This window comes from Actinia tenebrosa, unplaced genomic scaffold (genome assembly GCF_029948245.1).
Source record: "Actinia tenebrosa isolate PJP-AT-01 unplaced genomic scaffold, QUT_ActTen_1.0 PGA_scaffold4__44_contigs__length_22323623, whole genome shotgun sequence".
Lineage (NCBI taxonomy): Eukaryota > Metazoa > Cnidaria > Anthozoa > Actiniaria > Actiniidae > Actinia > Actinia tenebrosa.
In genome coordinates this window covers 20,737,720-20,755,178 of record NW_028292581.1, presented here as the reverse complement: position 1 = coordinate 20,755,178, position 17,459 = coordinate 20,737,720, and the positions used below count along the sequence as shown (strand labels likewise).

Sequence of the window (17,459 nt, the reverse complement as noted above, 5' to 3'; positions counted from 1 at the left end):
AAATAACTTTACCACTTATTTGAATCCCCCCATCAAAGCCCATAAGGTTAGGCTGGTTAGTTGTTCTTTGTACAATTCTTGGTATAATTTAGTCAATGCCTTGGTCACTGAGCATAAAGGCGGCGGCAATTATCAAGGCGTAATGCTACCCGATGGACATTACACGCCAATCACCCTTGCTAAGGAGCTCGCCAAGCGCGGTTATACGCTCACCACAGGATTGCCGCACGAAATGACCCTCAAACATAATATGCCAAACTATTCAGTAACTTTTGGAAAGTCTGACCCATTAGGATCTTTATTATGTGCCTCGGGCAAGACAATTACCGACACAGCCATACCTGTGAAATGGAAAGTCGCATCCTCTTACGAAGTCTATTGCGACTTGGTCAATAGTTACAGCAATGGGGAAAAGTCTTCTCTTATGTCCAAGTTTCTACCCAAAGGTAATCCATTTGACCCAGTAGAATACACTCCCATTTCTTTGAGCTATGAGCTTTCCTACGCAGTTACCAGGATGACGCATTGGTTTAAGCTTCTTAACGTCCGGCTTCTTGATCTCGTACGCGCCGTATATAACTATGGTAACCGGGTAAGCAACCTCGTAGAACAGCATGTCCACACCTACTAACGCTCCCGGTCTGGTGTCTTTATTCAGCACGAACAAGCTTTGCTTACCCGACGCCCGTATTGGATAACGCCCCTTTTCTATTATCCACTCACCGTCTAAATACTTTATAAACGTCAACTCCAGAAGGTAATTACCTTCGGGCATCAAGTCAATTATCCTTTCTGCTCTTTCCTCGCTCATCGTCTCATCTGTATCTCCCTCCATAAACGTTGTGAAGGCAAAGTCCGCATCCAGGCGATCCAACACCTGAGTTCGCAGTCGGCGCACAGTTTTGTTACGAATGCTTGTGATGGTGTCCATCTATATCTAAGGAATATCTTAACCTTCGTTTGCGATACCTTCGATTCCTAACATAGCAGCAACAAATAACGAGACACGGGTATTTCCCGTGCCGGACCATTCCTCAAACCGCCCGTCAAACCCGTAAATCTTCGACATCCACCGCGAGTCCCCCTTACTGCTGCTAGTCATATACCATTAGACCAGATATCTGGCACCGTTCTTGGCTACAGGGTGGTGTGTATGGAAGAAGACACTCGAACAGCTTTGCTGCGAACTGCGTCTAGGTAAATGCAATTGAAGTTTACGCTATTTTTCGTGCGGGTACAAAATCCTTTTGCGTCTTACACGTAGCAATTTCTCAGTCTGTAACTTGTCTCCAACACTGTAGGTCACACGTTGCAATGCAACTTGTGTTGCATCGAGGTTGCGAGATATAAGTTGCAGAGAAAATCGCTCCGCGTAATCACGCCTTTTGCAGAAAGAGACCGGGCTTAACGTCACAAACATGTTTTATTCTTTCTGTCTAACATCAATAGCTGGACCGATTGGATGATGGTCGACAACCTCAAAAAGTTCACTTGGTATTTGATTCAAGTTGTTGGCTTCTCAGATCAAGGATCCAGTGTTTCTAGTGAGGTTATTCGCGTACTGACTCTTGAAGATGGTAGGTTTTAGAATGTATACATAAATCATCTTCCAAATAATGTAACTTCTACTTTTTTTAAAAACAAAAAAAAGCTTATTATTTCTTAACGTAGAAATCCCTAAGAGACAGAATTGTGCTGACTTTCACATCATGAAGCTTTTTAACAATTGGCTGCGACTGTAGCAGCCGGTTCGGAACATTAGACAAGATTTATCTGAAGTTAGCAAGTAATTGTAGCTTTATGGATCAGATTTTTTGAGCGAATGTGGGACTGCAAAGAAACTTATAGTTAACCGCCAGCCGATTGGTTCAGTTGGAAAATTCTGAATTTATTTTTGAGCAAGAGGTCGTTGGTTCAAGTTCAGGCCGAATCAATTCTCAGGATCTTAGCAAAAAGGAGAAAAAATTAACAGAAACTGACAAACTTTTGAAATCTTTAAAAATAAAGCATCATTGAAGTTTTTATATATGACGTCTTCATACACATATCTAAACAAAGTGTAAAGTCTGCACGGCTCGCACAAATTTGTATGTTCTGGAATTCTGCTAAGGTTTTGTACTACAGCTTTTAATAATATATATTTTTATTTTTCCCGAGCTGACTGTTTAAAATGCCTTTTATCAACCCAGGTTTTAATTATAGATATTTTCATTTTTCCAAACTGAATGTTAAAAAATGCCTTTTATCAACTCGTCTAATTTTTTAAAAACTCATCCCACATGGAAAGGAGTGACCGTGGGGGCTTAGTCATCAGGCACACAGGCGAATTGTTAGGTCTGCTGGTCATAGCAAGGGGTTAATCATCTTTTGCAAGTAAGCTCACGATTGCCGATAGTTGGTGAAGTTTTTCTTTACAAGTCGGTGTAGAAATTGAAGTCCAAGATCTGAGATTCACAGTTCAAGATTCAAGGCTCAAGATTCTCAAGACTCAAGAATCAAGATTTCTGAAGTCAAGAGCTGGAGTTGTATCCTCCTCCCCCTGTTGGATTATTCCCTAGGTTTGTCCTACTTCGACAACCTAGGAATATTTCCTTCAAGGGCACTGATTATTAATATTTTTGGTATATTATTTTTTGGTCAAATATGTTCTCTGTACATAGGCCAAATACATTAGAATTAGGGCTTCCACGTCAATTACAGAGGCTTAGACAGCCGGTTACTAGGGATGAAATTATTGCGGCCATTGGAAAAGTTCTTGGGAATGAATTGCGTACTGCCATAAAATGTGTTCAGGTGTCTAATACAGGTTATTCTTGTAGAGTAACGTTTAAGGAGGAATCTCATAGACAAAGGGAACAGTTATTTACGAAAGGAATCTATATTAGGGGCTGTTTTTGCTTTTTCAATGGGGTTGAATCACCTCAACAAGTTGTGACGGTTTCAAACCTCCCTTGTGAGGTGGAGGATGACGACATCAAGGAATACTTTGAAAAATATGGGAGCGTAAATCAAGTGGTGAGAAATTTAGACAAGTTTGGCTTCGAAACTGGAGATAGACGGCTTTTTGTGACATTAAATGAGCATATTCCTACGAGTGTTCTTTTGGACCCGTTTATTGCTCACATTAGATACCGTAGTCAACCATTATGTTGCTTCTCATGCAACTGGTGGGGACATTCAAATACAAGATGTCCCCTAAAAGGTGTCTGCAACCGCTGTGGTGCGCAAGGTCACCATTCTTATGCTTGCTCGAAGGATCTTATTGAACCCCCTCGTTTCGCTATAGATCGTCCAGAAGGACAGGACTTTCCGCAACATCCTGCTCTTTCTCTCCCAGAGGAGTCTCAAGAGTTGACAGAAAATATATCTCAGTCAGGTGTGATCACTGAAGTTGTACAGGAACCTACAGATTTGCGTTCTTCTTTGCAAAACGATTTCTCCTCAGAAGTTATTTCTTCGCAACCGCTTTTTCCTAATCCTTCTTCTCAGGATTCTCTTCAAAATGTTGAAGTACTATCTCTGTCGTGTGATTCTAACTCTTCAATTTCCTTGGGAACATCTTTGTCCTCTCCTTCATTTAGTCATATGGTCAAACAAAACACGACGAAGGAAAAACCTGCTGAAGGGATGGACATTTGCTTTACAAATTTACGTAACCTCAAAAGATCTGTGGATCCAAAGGAGGTTATTACTCAACGTTCTAAAAAGAAACCCTAATTTTTCTTGCGTATTTATATAGTTATATATATTTCTAATCATATATTGAAGGATTTGTATTGAAGTATGAATTGTTTACGTAATGTCATGTGTTATATGAATAATGTTATGATTATTGAAAATGTTGAAATTGATGGTTTATTAATAAGCAGTTATTCAGAATATTGAAACTATCATAAATACTTGTTGATTTTTGTTTAAAATGAGGGCTCTCACTATAAACATAAATGGTCTGCGAGAGTATGTGAAAAGAACAACATTTATTTTTTGGCTGTCTTCCTTATCTCGCCCGCCTGATATTGTGAGCATCCAAGAAACTCACTGTATTTCACAACAAGAACTCAATAATTGGTTTGATAATTCTCCTTATCTTGCTTTTGGAGATTTCAACACAAAGCATTCTGGTGGTACTGCAATTTTGTTAAAGCGTGCCTCTCCTTTTTCTGTACTTAAACAGTACTCGGGTATCAATGGCCGCTTCACTTATTTAGATGTCCAATATGACTCTTGCAAAGTTTCTATCGTCTCCCTGTATGCTCCCAATCACAATCCTGAAAGAGATGGTTTTTTGACACAAGTAAATGATAGGCTTGATCCTACGTCTGACATTCTCCTCTTAGGGGATTTCAATACGGTTTTTACACCTATTCTGGATCGTCGATCCTTTAATTCTGTACTACCTGCTAGTTATGACAGTGTTACTGTCCTTCCCATCTTATTCCATGAAAATCGCTTGATTGACATTTGGAGGCACTGTCATCCTAGACCCAAAGAATTTACTTATATCAGTACTAATGGCATGGCTGCGTCCCGCATTGATATGATCGGACTTCCATTGCGTTTTGTTCCTCATGTTTCTGAGTGTAGTATTTTACCTTGTCCGCATTCTGATCACTCTGCTGTTTTCCTTGATTTCATATTGCCTGAAGTTCCACCCAGAGGCCCTTATTTTTGGAAACTCAATGTTAGTATTTTGGATAACGATGCATACGTGGAGCTCGTAAGGGACTTATGGAAGTCCTGGCAACCTCAGAAAGAGTCATGTACGTCATTGCTTGTTTGGTGGGATATAGGTAAAAGAAAGATCCAACAAGCCACCACTAGGTTTTGTTCCAAGTTATCTTTCAAACGACGGGCATCCAGGCATTCCTTGGAAGCTCAAGCAAGATCATTAAAAGTTCTGGTAGATGGGGGAGATCTCTCTGTTCTAAATCAATACCATAGTGTACTCAATGAATTAGAATTGTTTGATCGAGAGGCAGCCAAGGCGGCAGAAATAAGAGCTCGTACCAAATGGACTGAAGAGGGTGAGAGATCCACTTCCTTTTTCTTCCGTATGGGAAAGAAGAATAGGGCCAACAAAATGATTGATCTTATTCTAGATAGCAATGATCAATACGTTTCTGATCCTGAGAATTTGAGGCAGGCTTGGTTCTCTTTTTACAAGGGTTTATTCACTTCACAAGAAACTGATGAAACCATTGCAGATGATTTTATTTCTAACTTGGAACGTAGAATTCCTTTAGAAGTGAAAGATGTGTGTGAGGGTCCTTTGACCATGAAGGAATGTCTTGAGGCTCTTGAGGGGATGCCGTCAGGTAAAACGCCTGGTTTTGATGGTCTTCCCAAAGAACTTTATCTAAAGTTTTGGGATCTCATTGGAAAGGACCTGGTAGCTGTACTTAATTATGCCTTTAGGTGTGGTGTACTATCAGTTTCTCAGAGGAGAGGGATTATAACGCTCTCATATAAAAAGGGAGATAGATTTTTGATGAAAAACTGGCGTCCCATCTCCCTATTATGTACAGACTACAAGATAGCTTCAAGATCAATCGCGGGCCGTCTACGAAAAGTGATCGCTTATGTTGTATCTCCTGACCAGACCTGTTCGGTACCTGGCAGATTTATTGGTGAAAACATCAGGCTTCTTCAAGATGCTGTTACATATGGCAAAATAACTAATTCACCTCTGGCCTTATTGTCTTTGGATCAGGAAAAAGCTTTTGACAGGGTGGAATGGTCCTACATGCTCAGAGTCCTTGAAGGCATGGGGTTTGGACCTTCCTTTTGCTCGTGGGTACGCTTGTTCTATACTGGACCTCAGTCTTCGGTATTGGTAAATGGCTTCTTTACACCTTTTATAAATTTATCGAGGGGTGTAAGACAAGGTTGTCCACTGTCAGCGCCCCTTTACGTACTGATTGCTGAATCTTTAGCGTGTCGTATCCGTGCGTCAATCTATTTAAGAGGTTTGGTTCTTCCGCACCCTGATTATGAACCAGCACTTATTTCCCAATACGCTGATGACACGACCCTGTTATGTACAGATGACGATGAAATATTCACTGTCTTCTCCATCTATGAGGAATATGAAAAGGCATCTGGGGCTAAGATTAATAAAGAGAAATCTAAAGGGCTTTGGGCAGGCTCTTGGAGAGGTCGTAGTGATCCTCCCATTGACTTAGTGGTCTTCAGACAGTATTCCTTGTCTTGGCACATGTTTAGGAAATGATGATGTCTCTCATCCAAATTGGGATGGTCGCTTAAACAAACTTTCTAGTGTACTAGATTCTTGGAAACATCGTAATCTTTCCTATTCTGGTAAGGCTCTTGTCCTGAATGGCCTTGGCATGGCAGGTCTATTGTTTTGTGCCTCAGTACTAGCCATGCCAAACTGGGTCTTGGCGCAAGTTTCCAAGTGTACTTTGGATTTTTTTTGGTCGGGGAAAACGCATTTGGTGTCACAGAACGTTCTTTTCCAATCCACCACTCAAGGTGGGTTTGGTTTAATTGATATACAATCAAAGGTGCGCGCACTTCATTGTCAGTGGATAAAGCGGTGGGCCCTGTCCCCATCGAAATGGTGTGCTTTCTTCTCCTTTTTTGTGGAGAAAGTATTTGGTGATGATTTACGTTCTGTTCTTTCATATCCTGCATATTATCCTTCTCATTTACTACCGGATTTTTATGCCTCACTTTTAGATGCTTGGGCATACGTCGGTGGCCATTTCTCAGTTCAATTGAAAACTTTTGCTATCTATCTCATCTCTTACTACAAAATCTGTTTATTCAAATATCATTGAAAGGAATGTTATGCTTCCTAATTGCTAATTAGGAAAAAATAAGAAAAAAATATAAATAAGACTGATCTAGAAAATGAGAACAATATATGTATAACAGAGATTTAAATGAATGATAAATATAAATTAAGTTAACTATCCAGGAAAAGGGTTATTGAATTACTTAGAAGCTATGAATTTAGGATAACAATATCTAAAACTTGAGACAGAACTAAAATTACGTAAATTTTTCCTCAATTATATAACATATTGTGATTTGCTTTTAGATAAGATTTTGAATGCCAGTTCCAAAATTATCTCTGATAAATTTCATACCTTCATAGACCAAATTCAAAACTCGCACCGATGCGAGGCTTAAGTTGTGAACAAAGGGATCTGGCGTGACTCAAAGTAATCTGGCGTGATTCAAAAGTCACGAATCACGCCAGATTCCTTTGTTCACAACTTAAGCTTCTTTATTTTGGAAGGAAGCTTCTTTATTTTGCCACGGTAAAAACATCAGTCGATTGCCTAAAAATATTTAAAAGTAAAGATTTACGATTAAAAAGCTAGTTACTGTTTTACATGTTTGCCGTTTGCTAGGGTACGACTAACCTCTCCCTTAGGCTTCGGCCGAGCTTCTTGATCAGTCTGTAGTTCACCCCAAGATAGCGGTGTTTGTTCGGGTCGTAAATTTTGAACGGTAACCGTGATAGCGAAAGTCAACTATCTCAGATATTGCATGACGTTGATCCAAACCCACTAGGGTATACTAAATCACTGATATTTCAATATTTAGTTCCCAGTGCACCTCCATCAGCTGCAATCGTTCACGACATGCGTGATACCTCTACTATTGATATCCGGTGGAGCACAGTGCCCCCGGAGCACAGAAATGGTATTATACTGGGCTACAAGCTCACTTGCCGAGAGAATGCTGAACAAGATGAAGATGATAGTAACAGCTTAGTGTTCAGTAAGACATACATCCTTTCAGCTTCAACCACCAAATTCACCTTACATAATCTTAACTCTTCAACAAGCTACTTGTTCGAGCTTTTGGCGTACACGTCCAAAGGTGATGGCGTAGAAATCAAGCTAACAGGAGGTTTGTACTTTTGGTCTTTCAAACTTGACAGCAAATATTCTTTTAAAATAATAAAATGAATGCTTTAATTTCCTAGCAACCTGCAATGGTGAGAGAGAGGTGTACACTAACTGGTATGAATATCCACCATATGTGAGTAAAGATGACACAGGAATCCCAGGAGGGATATTTGGTCCTTTGATCAAAGATATGATACTTACAGCTTGTGGAGAATGTCCAAACGGCCATGGGCGATCAGTATTAAGCTTTTCCGATAATGGGAAGGGTGATCCTGCCAACAAACACAGCCAGTATGACGTCATTAACGACATAGATGACGTCACAGATGTTAGTTTTCCAGTCCGTGGTTATGTTGGGGATACAAAATTCATGAAGTATTACACGTATGTTTCATTACTCGAGTCTCCTGGAACAGCATTCCTGACGGTTCGTAAGGATGAAGCAACATCTAGGAATGACGCGTTGTACAGCACGCTAAGTGACTGCTGGCCTGTAATTATCTTGGCCTTTAGTATGGCGTTGTTGGCAGGGATTCTAATATGGTTTCTGGTAAGTCTTGTCTACCATTGATTAATAACAATAGACATTGTCGTGTCCAGTTGTGCATTTGGTTTTCATTTTGCAACAAAGAATTTAATCGATTATCTCGGATTTTTCTCGTCGTACGAGTTTTCTCCACCATTTCTTTTTTTCATCAGGAATGTAGTTCCAATCCAGAACAGTTTCCTCCCTTGTTTTACCAAGGAGCTTGGGAAGGACTTTGGTTTTGTTACATTTCCATGACAACCGTTGGGTAAGGTTTTTTTCCTTTGTAGCTTGACGTAGCATAGTTCAGCCAGAGAGTGCTAACACCTTTTTAAACCTTATGTGATTGAATACCGAATTCTTTTCTCGTAGATACGGAGATCGAGCTCCAGTTACCGTACTGGCTAGAATCTTGACATTCGTTTGGATTCTTACTGGTTTATTGATCATATCAATCTGTATGGGTCTCATAGCATATTCCTTGACTGTGGTTGTCGCATCACTAGAGAAACAAGTTATTCTCTATGGAACAAAAGTAAGTTTCTTATTTATCGCTCAGTTCATCCAAGGTAAAATATTCAAGCTACGGCAATGGTCCGGTGAAACTCTCAACAGTAGTAAGAGGGAGTAGGATAGACCAGCTGAACAGTGAACGCGGCGCGCAAAGCATAAGTGGACAAGATGACCGGCCCTAAGGAAATTGAGTGCTTGAAAGAACGAGTCAAACACGGCGGTTAAGTGAAATTGTTTTTATTCTTCCTTTTGATTTTTCTGTTTCTTGTGGGCACGCAAAACTATTTTATTCAAACGAAAACGAAAAAATAAGTTAGGTTAGGGGTAGCCTGGGAATAAGTGCCGGCAGCAAAACAGGTAAACGCGCTGCATGATTGGCTAACTTTTCAGGAAGTTTTTCCTACCCGAGGAACTCAAGCTGCAGGCGTGAGCTCAGTTTGTCGTGTCTTGATGCTGATCCTTGCCGGTCTGATTTATTTAATATGAAGAATAGTTGGGCAAAATCTTTTTTATTTCTTTGAGTAGGCAGTGTTCTCGACTCGAAGCAGCGGTTAGTGAATCGTATTCATGTTTGTATTAACACGTTTTCATGTTTCCACGATAGGTTAGTGCCGTAGAGAATTCTACAGAGTACAGGATTGGTCTTCTCAAGAACGCCAAAATGCGTAAGATAATTGTCATGATAATTATCGCATTGAATTAAAGTACTGATGTGATAATGTTGCATCCTTTAATGCAGATGCATACCCTTCGCTGACTTCCTCGTACCAAGCTCTCGGCAATGGTGAGGTGGACGGTGTTCTTGTAGATGCATGTGTTGCAGGAAGCCTTCAAGATATCACTTCTGTTAATACCTACGTTAATCGAATCATAGACAGTGGATCTTATACCTATGGTGTTGTACTGTCTGGGAAGGTAGTGAGGCTACAAAAAGCCTGCAGTCAATACATCCAAAGTAATAGGGCGATAATTAGTCATTGGATCAAAAAGAACATCAAGCCGTTGCAAGTAATGTATACACCTGCTTAAAAAGAACGTTATCGTCGATAAAGGTCTATGTTCTTGACGAGAATAAGAAGCAGAAACACAAGTCATTCCAGCTATTCTCCGATCTTGGAATGACCTATCTCCTATTGCTTTTCGCCTATTAGCTAGTAGCTATCGCCTTTAGCGATGACAACGTTCTTTGAAAGAGATAATGTAATGGATTATGAATAAAGCTAAATACTGGCAAGCGCCTCAGTCCCGGACTCACTCGTCGCTTTTTCTTTTTTCTTTCAGAGTTCACCTGCTGTTGTTTCAAACACTTCTGAGCCATCAGCTCATGTCGTGAATCAACACAAATCCAGCATCAGTGCTTGGGATGTGATTATCGTCCTCCTGGTTGTGCTTGGGGTTTGTACCTTCTTTGGACTAGTCTGGGAGGCTTACTTACGATTAAAGATTCAAAAAGGTATGTAGTCAGGATCCCTGTGGTACAGGGCTCGAAAGTGATTATCTTTCTTAAGACTTAGTAACATGACAAAAAGCTTTCTTTCATGCAGAAGATAAAATAAAACAAGACATGGAAAGGAGAAGGGCCTGTCTACATCAAGTCGTCAAGGAATTTTACGACAATTGTAATACAACTTGGAGTAAACTGAGACGAAAGCATGTCAAAGAACTAGAAACATTTTGTAATCTAAATAAGGGAAAAGGAAGCATTAGTAAGAGTTAGAATACTTTTAAAACCGTCATTACCAAGGGAATAGAGGCTTTGCCCCGATAGTGGCAGGTAGCCATGACAGGGGGCACAACAATACAGCTAGACCTTTTCCTTGAAAATGATTACCTTTTCATGTAAATCCGATTAGACCAGATTCAATAAGCCCTTTACAGTTAACGGTCACTGTTTGAACTGGAGGGCAACATTTTTGTTTTTATTTTAAATTCAACTGAATGAAACGATGTGCAACTAGTGTGTTACGAAATGCAGTTTTATTACGATCTCTCGGAGCAGGTTGTAGAAAGCGTGCTTGCTCTTCAGTAAATACTTACCCACGGGAATCTAAACGTTCATTCGCTCTCAGTGAATTTATCAGCACGTGATTACTTAGCTGCAAAGAGCTTATTGTTCCTGCCTCCTGTCATGGCTGCCATCACGTGATGGTAGGAAGCCCTCTATCAACGAAAACATAAAAAGTAGTGAAATGTTTCCAGTAGTAAAACATTTTGACATAATTGTCCCACTTGTGACCCATTTAATTGGTTAGGGTCGCGGGGAGTCAGAAAAGGCGTATTTTCAAAAAAATTCTACGACCGAAATGCATGTCGGTTAACTACGCATGTCTGCACAACCAAACCAGTCGTTCTGCTTTTGTCGATGAACGACGGAATTCTCAGTTGCAAGCATCAACACGAAAGCGCATGCAGGTTATTTTCTGTTTCATATGCAAACAAAGGTATTCTTTTTAATTAGAACAACTTTATAGTGTAATTCTGAAAATACATATTATATGGGCTGAATTTGGGTACGTTTATTGGGTGTTAAAGTTTATGAATTAATGGGAATGTTCTTAATCGATATTATAATATACCATTTTCAAGTTCCTTCATTACAGGCTCATTTACTCAGGTTAGCCTCTTACTGCTTGGTTCTTCGACTGTTGTTCTTGCTGTTGAGTAAAGCGAAAAGCCTCAAGGTATTTCCATAACTCGAAACCCCATGTAAAATATTTCAATTCTTGAAACAAAAGAATTCCTTAGGCTTGCCCGAAACAAGAAATTTTGCAGCCCTTTAGATTTTCCTCCACTTACCATCTTCCATCTTTGGTTTAAGCAAGATGTGTTTCCTTGAGGAAAAAATCGCTCGTGCAGGAATAAAAATCTTACAAAAACACAACTTTGTTCTTTTGCTTTACTTTTAGAAATAGTGTTACATACCTAGGCCCAGTTTAAATTTTAAATTTCATTGACTTATAGTTTGTCAATTATTACTTTATCACACATAGGCTTGTTCGTAAGCCTTTGGCTTGCACACACATATAACACGGCCACTCATTCTTTAAGCATCACTTAAATTGGTTCTATAAAACTGAATGGGTGCTAAGAATAACTGATGAAACGGTCGCAATCGTTTTTCAAATACGTTTTTGGTACTGCTACTACTACTATATTACCCTAACGCTACATAGAGAAATCTTACAAGGCCCAACCCCGGGGGCCCAACAAACAAAGTTGCATATTAAATTAGTGATATTCAAAGTAGGCCAAGCAACATCAATCTAGGTGATACTGCTGCTACTACTATATTACCCTAACGCTACATAGAGGAATTTTACAAGGCCCAACCCCGGGAGCCCAACAAACAAAGTTGCATATTGAATTAGTGATAATTCAAAGCAGGCCAAGCAACATCACTCTAGGTGATACTGCTACTACTGCTGCTGCTACAACAACTATTGCTTTTACTGCTGCTATTACTACTTCTACTACTACCTACTATTTCTACCTCATTTATTGCTGCTTTTAATATTTTTTGCGCACCATTGATAGTGTTTTTAGTTCTTTTACATGTTTTGCCTTCAGATCTTGTACAGTTTTCTTTGTTCCTTGGTAGAAATCCTCTACCATAAGACGTAATGCGTTTTTCTTTTTCTCAAAGTTCAGCATGTCTGCATTAGCAATATCTTGAATGCCTATAATAAGAATTTCCTATTCAGGTATTTTTGCTGCCCGTGTAGAGAGGTAAAAAGAGAAAATGGGTTACAGAACATCATACCAGGGGACATGTAACAGGGGCATGGGTAGTGGGGACATGTAACCGGTCATCACACACTAGGGGACATTTAACATGAACATGGAAAGGGGACATTAACAGTAGGGGACATGTAAAAGGTACGTGGAGTAGGGACATCACACTAAGGGACATGTAACAGGGACGTGGAGTGGGAGCATGAACTATAGGGGACATGTAATGGGGACACAGAGTGGGGGAACATGGAACAGAGACATAGAGGGACGGCATTAACACTAGGGGATACGGAACAGGGACATGGAGAGGGGATATCACACTAAGGGACACGAAAAAGGGACATGAAGTAGGGACGTCACACTAGGGACTTGTAACAGGAATATGGAGTGGGAAAATCATTCTGGGGGACATGTAACAGGGATGTGGAGTGGGGACACCACACTAGGGAAAATGTAACAGGGACATGACGTGGGGGCATCACACTAGGGAACATGTAACTGGGACGTGGAGTGGGGACAGGTCATCATTCTCCATCTTCATGGGTTAAAAAAGGTACATGATATGTGTATAATACCTTTGTATAGTTCTTTCTTGTAATAGATATTGTATACTAAGCCACAAGCGACCATCACGATTAGACTTGGGCCAAAATATATCATTGTTTTTCTGAGAAATTTCTCATCAACGGCAAAAATATCTGGTTCATTGTTGTTGTTGGTTTTTGAGATGGAGTCCTAAGGAAAATTTAATAAGACAAATAATTGGTCGTGGATTTACGAACATCAAATGCCTGTGTTTGTGGGGCTTGGGGAATCATGTAGGACTCTAGCTACTGTAACTCGGCCCTTTTGCTCTCCTTTTACCTGTATGAAGTAAACCCGATTATTTTGCAATTACGTACATTAGTTAGAGGCTTGACTGATGTCTCGATTATACGGGTAATCTTTGCCTGATGTTGAACCATGTAGTCCTTGATTGGCTGTTTTAAAGTAACAGCCTCTCCAGCCAGCACCACGCCGTACGTAAGAGTCTTATCAAGGATTCTATTGACTTCATATTCCTGGACTGGTATGACCATGTTGGCTACGTATCCATCCAGTAGCAAACCCTTAATGTGTCCAAGGTCAAGAGCTCTTGTTAGGTCTTCTAGAGTAGGGTATGGGACTGGAATGGAAGAATAATAATAAGAATAATAATGATAGCTTAATATACGAATGATGGATGGTGGGAAGAAATGAGGTATCTCAATAAAACAACGAAACAACAATACAATAGGAATAAAACACACACAAAACAAAAACAAGAACAGAACAATATCAAAAACAAACAAAACTGTCTTGTGGTTTTTTTTATAGAGATTGCTTACGCAGTAAAGGAAGAAAGCAACGATAAACATGTGGAATTTATTTATAAGCTAGGGTATAAGCATAGAAGATATTGATCATTTGTCTATGCTGAAAGGAACTCAGAACAAAACAGAGTCTGATAGAAATGGAATACAAGACAATGATAAACATCTCTTTATCAAACATTCATTCTTATAGAAGAATTGTTTCCATATATTGAAACATTGTAAAAAAAACTTTTTTTATAAAATAATCTGGATACCGGGTGGGAATCGCTCTGACGTTTCCCATGCAATATATTTTCCCTAATTAATTCAAATGCCACACCCCCGAGACTACCGATAAAGCTGAGGCGTATGGACGTCACACCTGACGCGGGCAATTGAGCTTGATACACAGAACAATGTTATAGTGCAAAGGCATATTAGAGGGAGAGACTAGCAGGTCCTCAGACCATACCTATATGCTTGCCACTATGCCACGCAAGTGAATCTTAAGGGGAAGGAGATAATCTAATAATGTTTTATATGACATACCTATCTGAGCATTTTTTAGAATACCAGCTCTGAACTCTGTACTGTTGGCCAGAGCACCAACCTGGACGAATAATTAAGATGAGAATATATCATACTAGGGTCATGTTAATAAGGCATAAAAAGCAAGGCGATTGGCGAAATTACCCTGGTTCCATACAGCATTATACTCTGGTCAATAACAGATGCAGTTAAAGAGAAGGTCACAATACTGTTGAATAAAGACACCATTACCAAGCCAGTAAGTATCCATGCCATGCTGATACAACGGCCAGTATATCCTCTTGGTGTCAGATCCCCATACCTTGAATAGACACAAACAACCATTAATATCCTCTAATATATACTAATAAAATCTGTCTTATCTCTATCAGCCAATATATTTGTGACAGTATTGTGATATAGATACTTTGGGAGCTGTAGAACATAAGAGAAGCAGTCTTAGGCCCCTTAGAAACAAAATTGCCCTACAGTTCTTTGAGCGTTTATATTACAGCAAAGAACGAAGACACATAAATAAAGTAGCCAGCAGACATACTAGAGCTGTTTTTGTATGACTGTGAAAAGGTCACGGCACGAACACGATACCGTTTTTCATTCACAGTCATACAAAATCTGCTCTATGTCAACCACTGTGCAATAAATCAAAAGTAAATTAACAGATAAAACAAATCAGTGCAGATACTCTAGTTACTCACCCGACTGTTGTCATGGAGATAAGTGCCCACCAAAAAGCCTCCCATGAGCCTTTGGGGAAGGTTGGTGGAAACTGATCAGAGTTTAACCAAACCTCCTTGAAAAATGAAAAAAAAAGTTCTAGAGAATCAAGGCATAGATTCCAACGTAATATTCATATATTTCTACTGAAGGTTAATCCCTTTCAGACCATTGTATTTTGTGACCACCCTTATAGGGTTAGGTTAAATGTTAGTAGTATGTAGAAGATTTCTAACCCTTTTTATTTTTTGGGGAATGGGGATTACTTACATTCCACCAGAGCAGCAGTTAGGTGGACTCGCGAAGCGCCGACAATGCCAAAAATCACAAGTCGAAAAAACCCACCCCCCCTGGGGTTTTGGGGGGTCGTGAATCCGCGGAACAGGGGGTCTTGCGCGATCGGCCGACAGCGCGAAAGGTGCCTAACTGCTGCTCTGTTGGGGTCGCAAATGGAGGAAAAGATATTCTTTAGATATACATGGCATCCGTCAACGACATTCAAAACGAAACTGTGCGCAGGCTGGGAAATCAGGTGATGGATAACTCAGATGCGGATTTCGTCTTCGCGACGTTTATGGAGGGAAAGACAGACAAGACGATGAATCACGAGATGGCTGAAAGGATAATCGACAGAATGCCGGACGGTGACTACCGTTTGGAGTTGACGTTCGTGAAGTATTTGGATGGCGAGTGGGTGATAGAAAAGGGCCGTAATCCCATCAGGGCGTCGGGTAGGCAGAGTTTGTTCGTTTTGAATAAGCAAACGAGACCAGGGGCATTGGAGGGAATTGACATGCTCTTCTATGAGGTTGCTTACCCGGTTACCGTTGTCATTTACGGCGCGTATGAGATTAAGGAGCCAGACGTCAAAAAGTTGCGGCCAATGCGACATCCAGGTAATTGTGTTGCGAAGTTAGTAAGAGAGTTCTTCGAAGATTCCTCTCGTGGCGGTAAGCTTACGCCAAAAAGAAGTGAAGTCATCAGGAAATGGGAAAGAGATACCAATAAAACCGGAGGTACCATCAAAAACATCAAGAAGTTAGAAACGGCTTTAGAACGTCGCATACATGTGAAGGATATCACCGACGGTTGCATTTACGAAGGGACGAAAAAATATGGAGGTAGAGGTGCCCCTATTGTCATCTACCAACACAATGGACACGCTTGGCGAGAACTTAGGTTCCCCAAAAAGAAGGAAACTAAGGTTTATAAAATGTCACCGTTGGCAGATTTGGTCAACGAGAATTCCGTTTGGTTGATGGACGCGGAAGGAAGTCAGTTTATGACGCAGGATGGTACTCTCTACAGGCCCCAAGTAGAACACCAACGCATTCAAAGTGCTTGTGAGACCTTGGGGGAAGACTTTGCAGACGAGGTCCTTAGCTCTCGTAGTTTGGACTTTCTAGCTGCGAAGAAAAGAAATGGCTGGAAGTCCACGCCTAAGGAATTTGGAGACATAGCAAAAGCCTGTGTAGAGCATGGCCATGGAGGTTTGTGGAATATGGAGTATGACGAGAACGAATACGTGTCCCTGGACATGAAACATTGTTACCCCGCAAGTTTTAAAGGATTGGGGGATTGTAAGGAGTATTACGACCGCTACGGGCATCCAGATTCGCAGTTCTTTCGTGTGTCTTTGCCCGGCAGCTATAACGCTCCAGCTACGGGGTTTGTAAGATTGACCACGTGGAAGTTAGCAAAGGGCTTACATCCGATAATTTACGCGTGGTATGGGAAACATCTGCAGGAGAGAGAATGGATTCCCATACCCTTGTTGAAGTTTCTCGAAGAGCGCGAACTGCTCACGTACACGGCGCATGAAGCCATATTGTGTCATTCTGCATTTACGAAATGGTTACCAGAGCACAACCCCACTGCTAGAATCGTCATAGGTAAATTCACCCAGGGCGCGAAAGAAGGAGAAAAGCACATGCAGCGGCGTTTGATAACCGACGACGGAGAGTTGAGCTTCCTCGTAAAGCGTGCACATGAACAAGGGACGATGGTGTCCGTAGAGAAATGGAATTATTTCATAGAAGGCCAAGGTGAACGACAATGGAATGCGTTGTGTTATTACCAAGATCATCGTCCGCAATATTACCATCTCCGGGCTAGCATGCTTGCATATGCGCATATCAATCTGTTGTCGATGCTGTTGCGTTTTGACAAAGAGGATATCCCACGCGTGGCTACGGATTCCCTCTATGT

The 17,459-nt window shown here is 40.6% G+C and overlaps 2 protein-coding genes across 2 annotated transcripts; one reads left to right on the top strand and one right to left on the bottom strand.

Annotated features, from left to right (window-relative positions):
• The first annotated feature begins 1,103 nt into the window (after positions 1-1,103).
• LOC116290266 (uncharacterized) lies at positions 1,104-11,426 on the top strand. The gene is made up of 10 exons (XM_031697273.2): positions 1,104-1,197; positions 1,450-1,577; positions 7,576-7,884; positions 7,961-8,433; positions 8,583-8,677; positions 8,782-8,944; positions 9,527-9,587; positions 9,662-9,930; positions 10,204-10,375; positions 10,467-11,426. Exons 1-10 carry the CDS (start codon positions 1,154-1,156, stop codon positions 10,637-10,639), a joined length of 1,887 nt encoding a protein of 628 aa, XP_031553133.2. The 5' UTR covers positions 1,104-1,153; the 3' UTR covers positions 10,640-11,426.
• A 382-nt stretch (positions 11,427-11,808) lies between these two features.
• Positions 11,809-15,287, bottom strand: LOC116290268 (uncharacterized). Its single transcript, XM_031697274.2, has 6 exons — positions 15,233-15,287; positions 14,682-14,838; positions 14,538-14,598; positions 13,557-13,819; positions 13,230-13,389; positions 11,809-12,599 (listed from the first exon to the last, which is right to left on the bottom strand). The coding sequence occupies exons 1-6, from the start codon at positions 15,244-15,246 to the stop codon at positions 12,430-12,432; spliced, it is 825 nt and encodes a 274-aa protein (XP_031553134.1). The 5' UTR covers positions 15,247-15,287; the 3' UTR covers positions 11,809-12,429.
• Between the last annotated feature and the right edge of the window lie 2,172 nt (positions 15,288-17,459).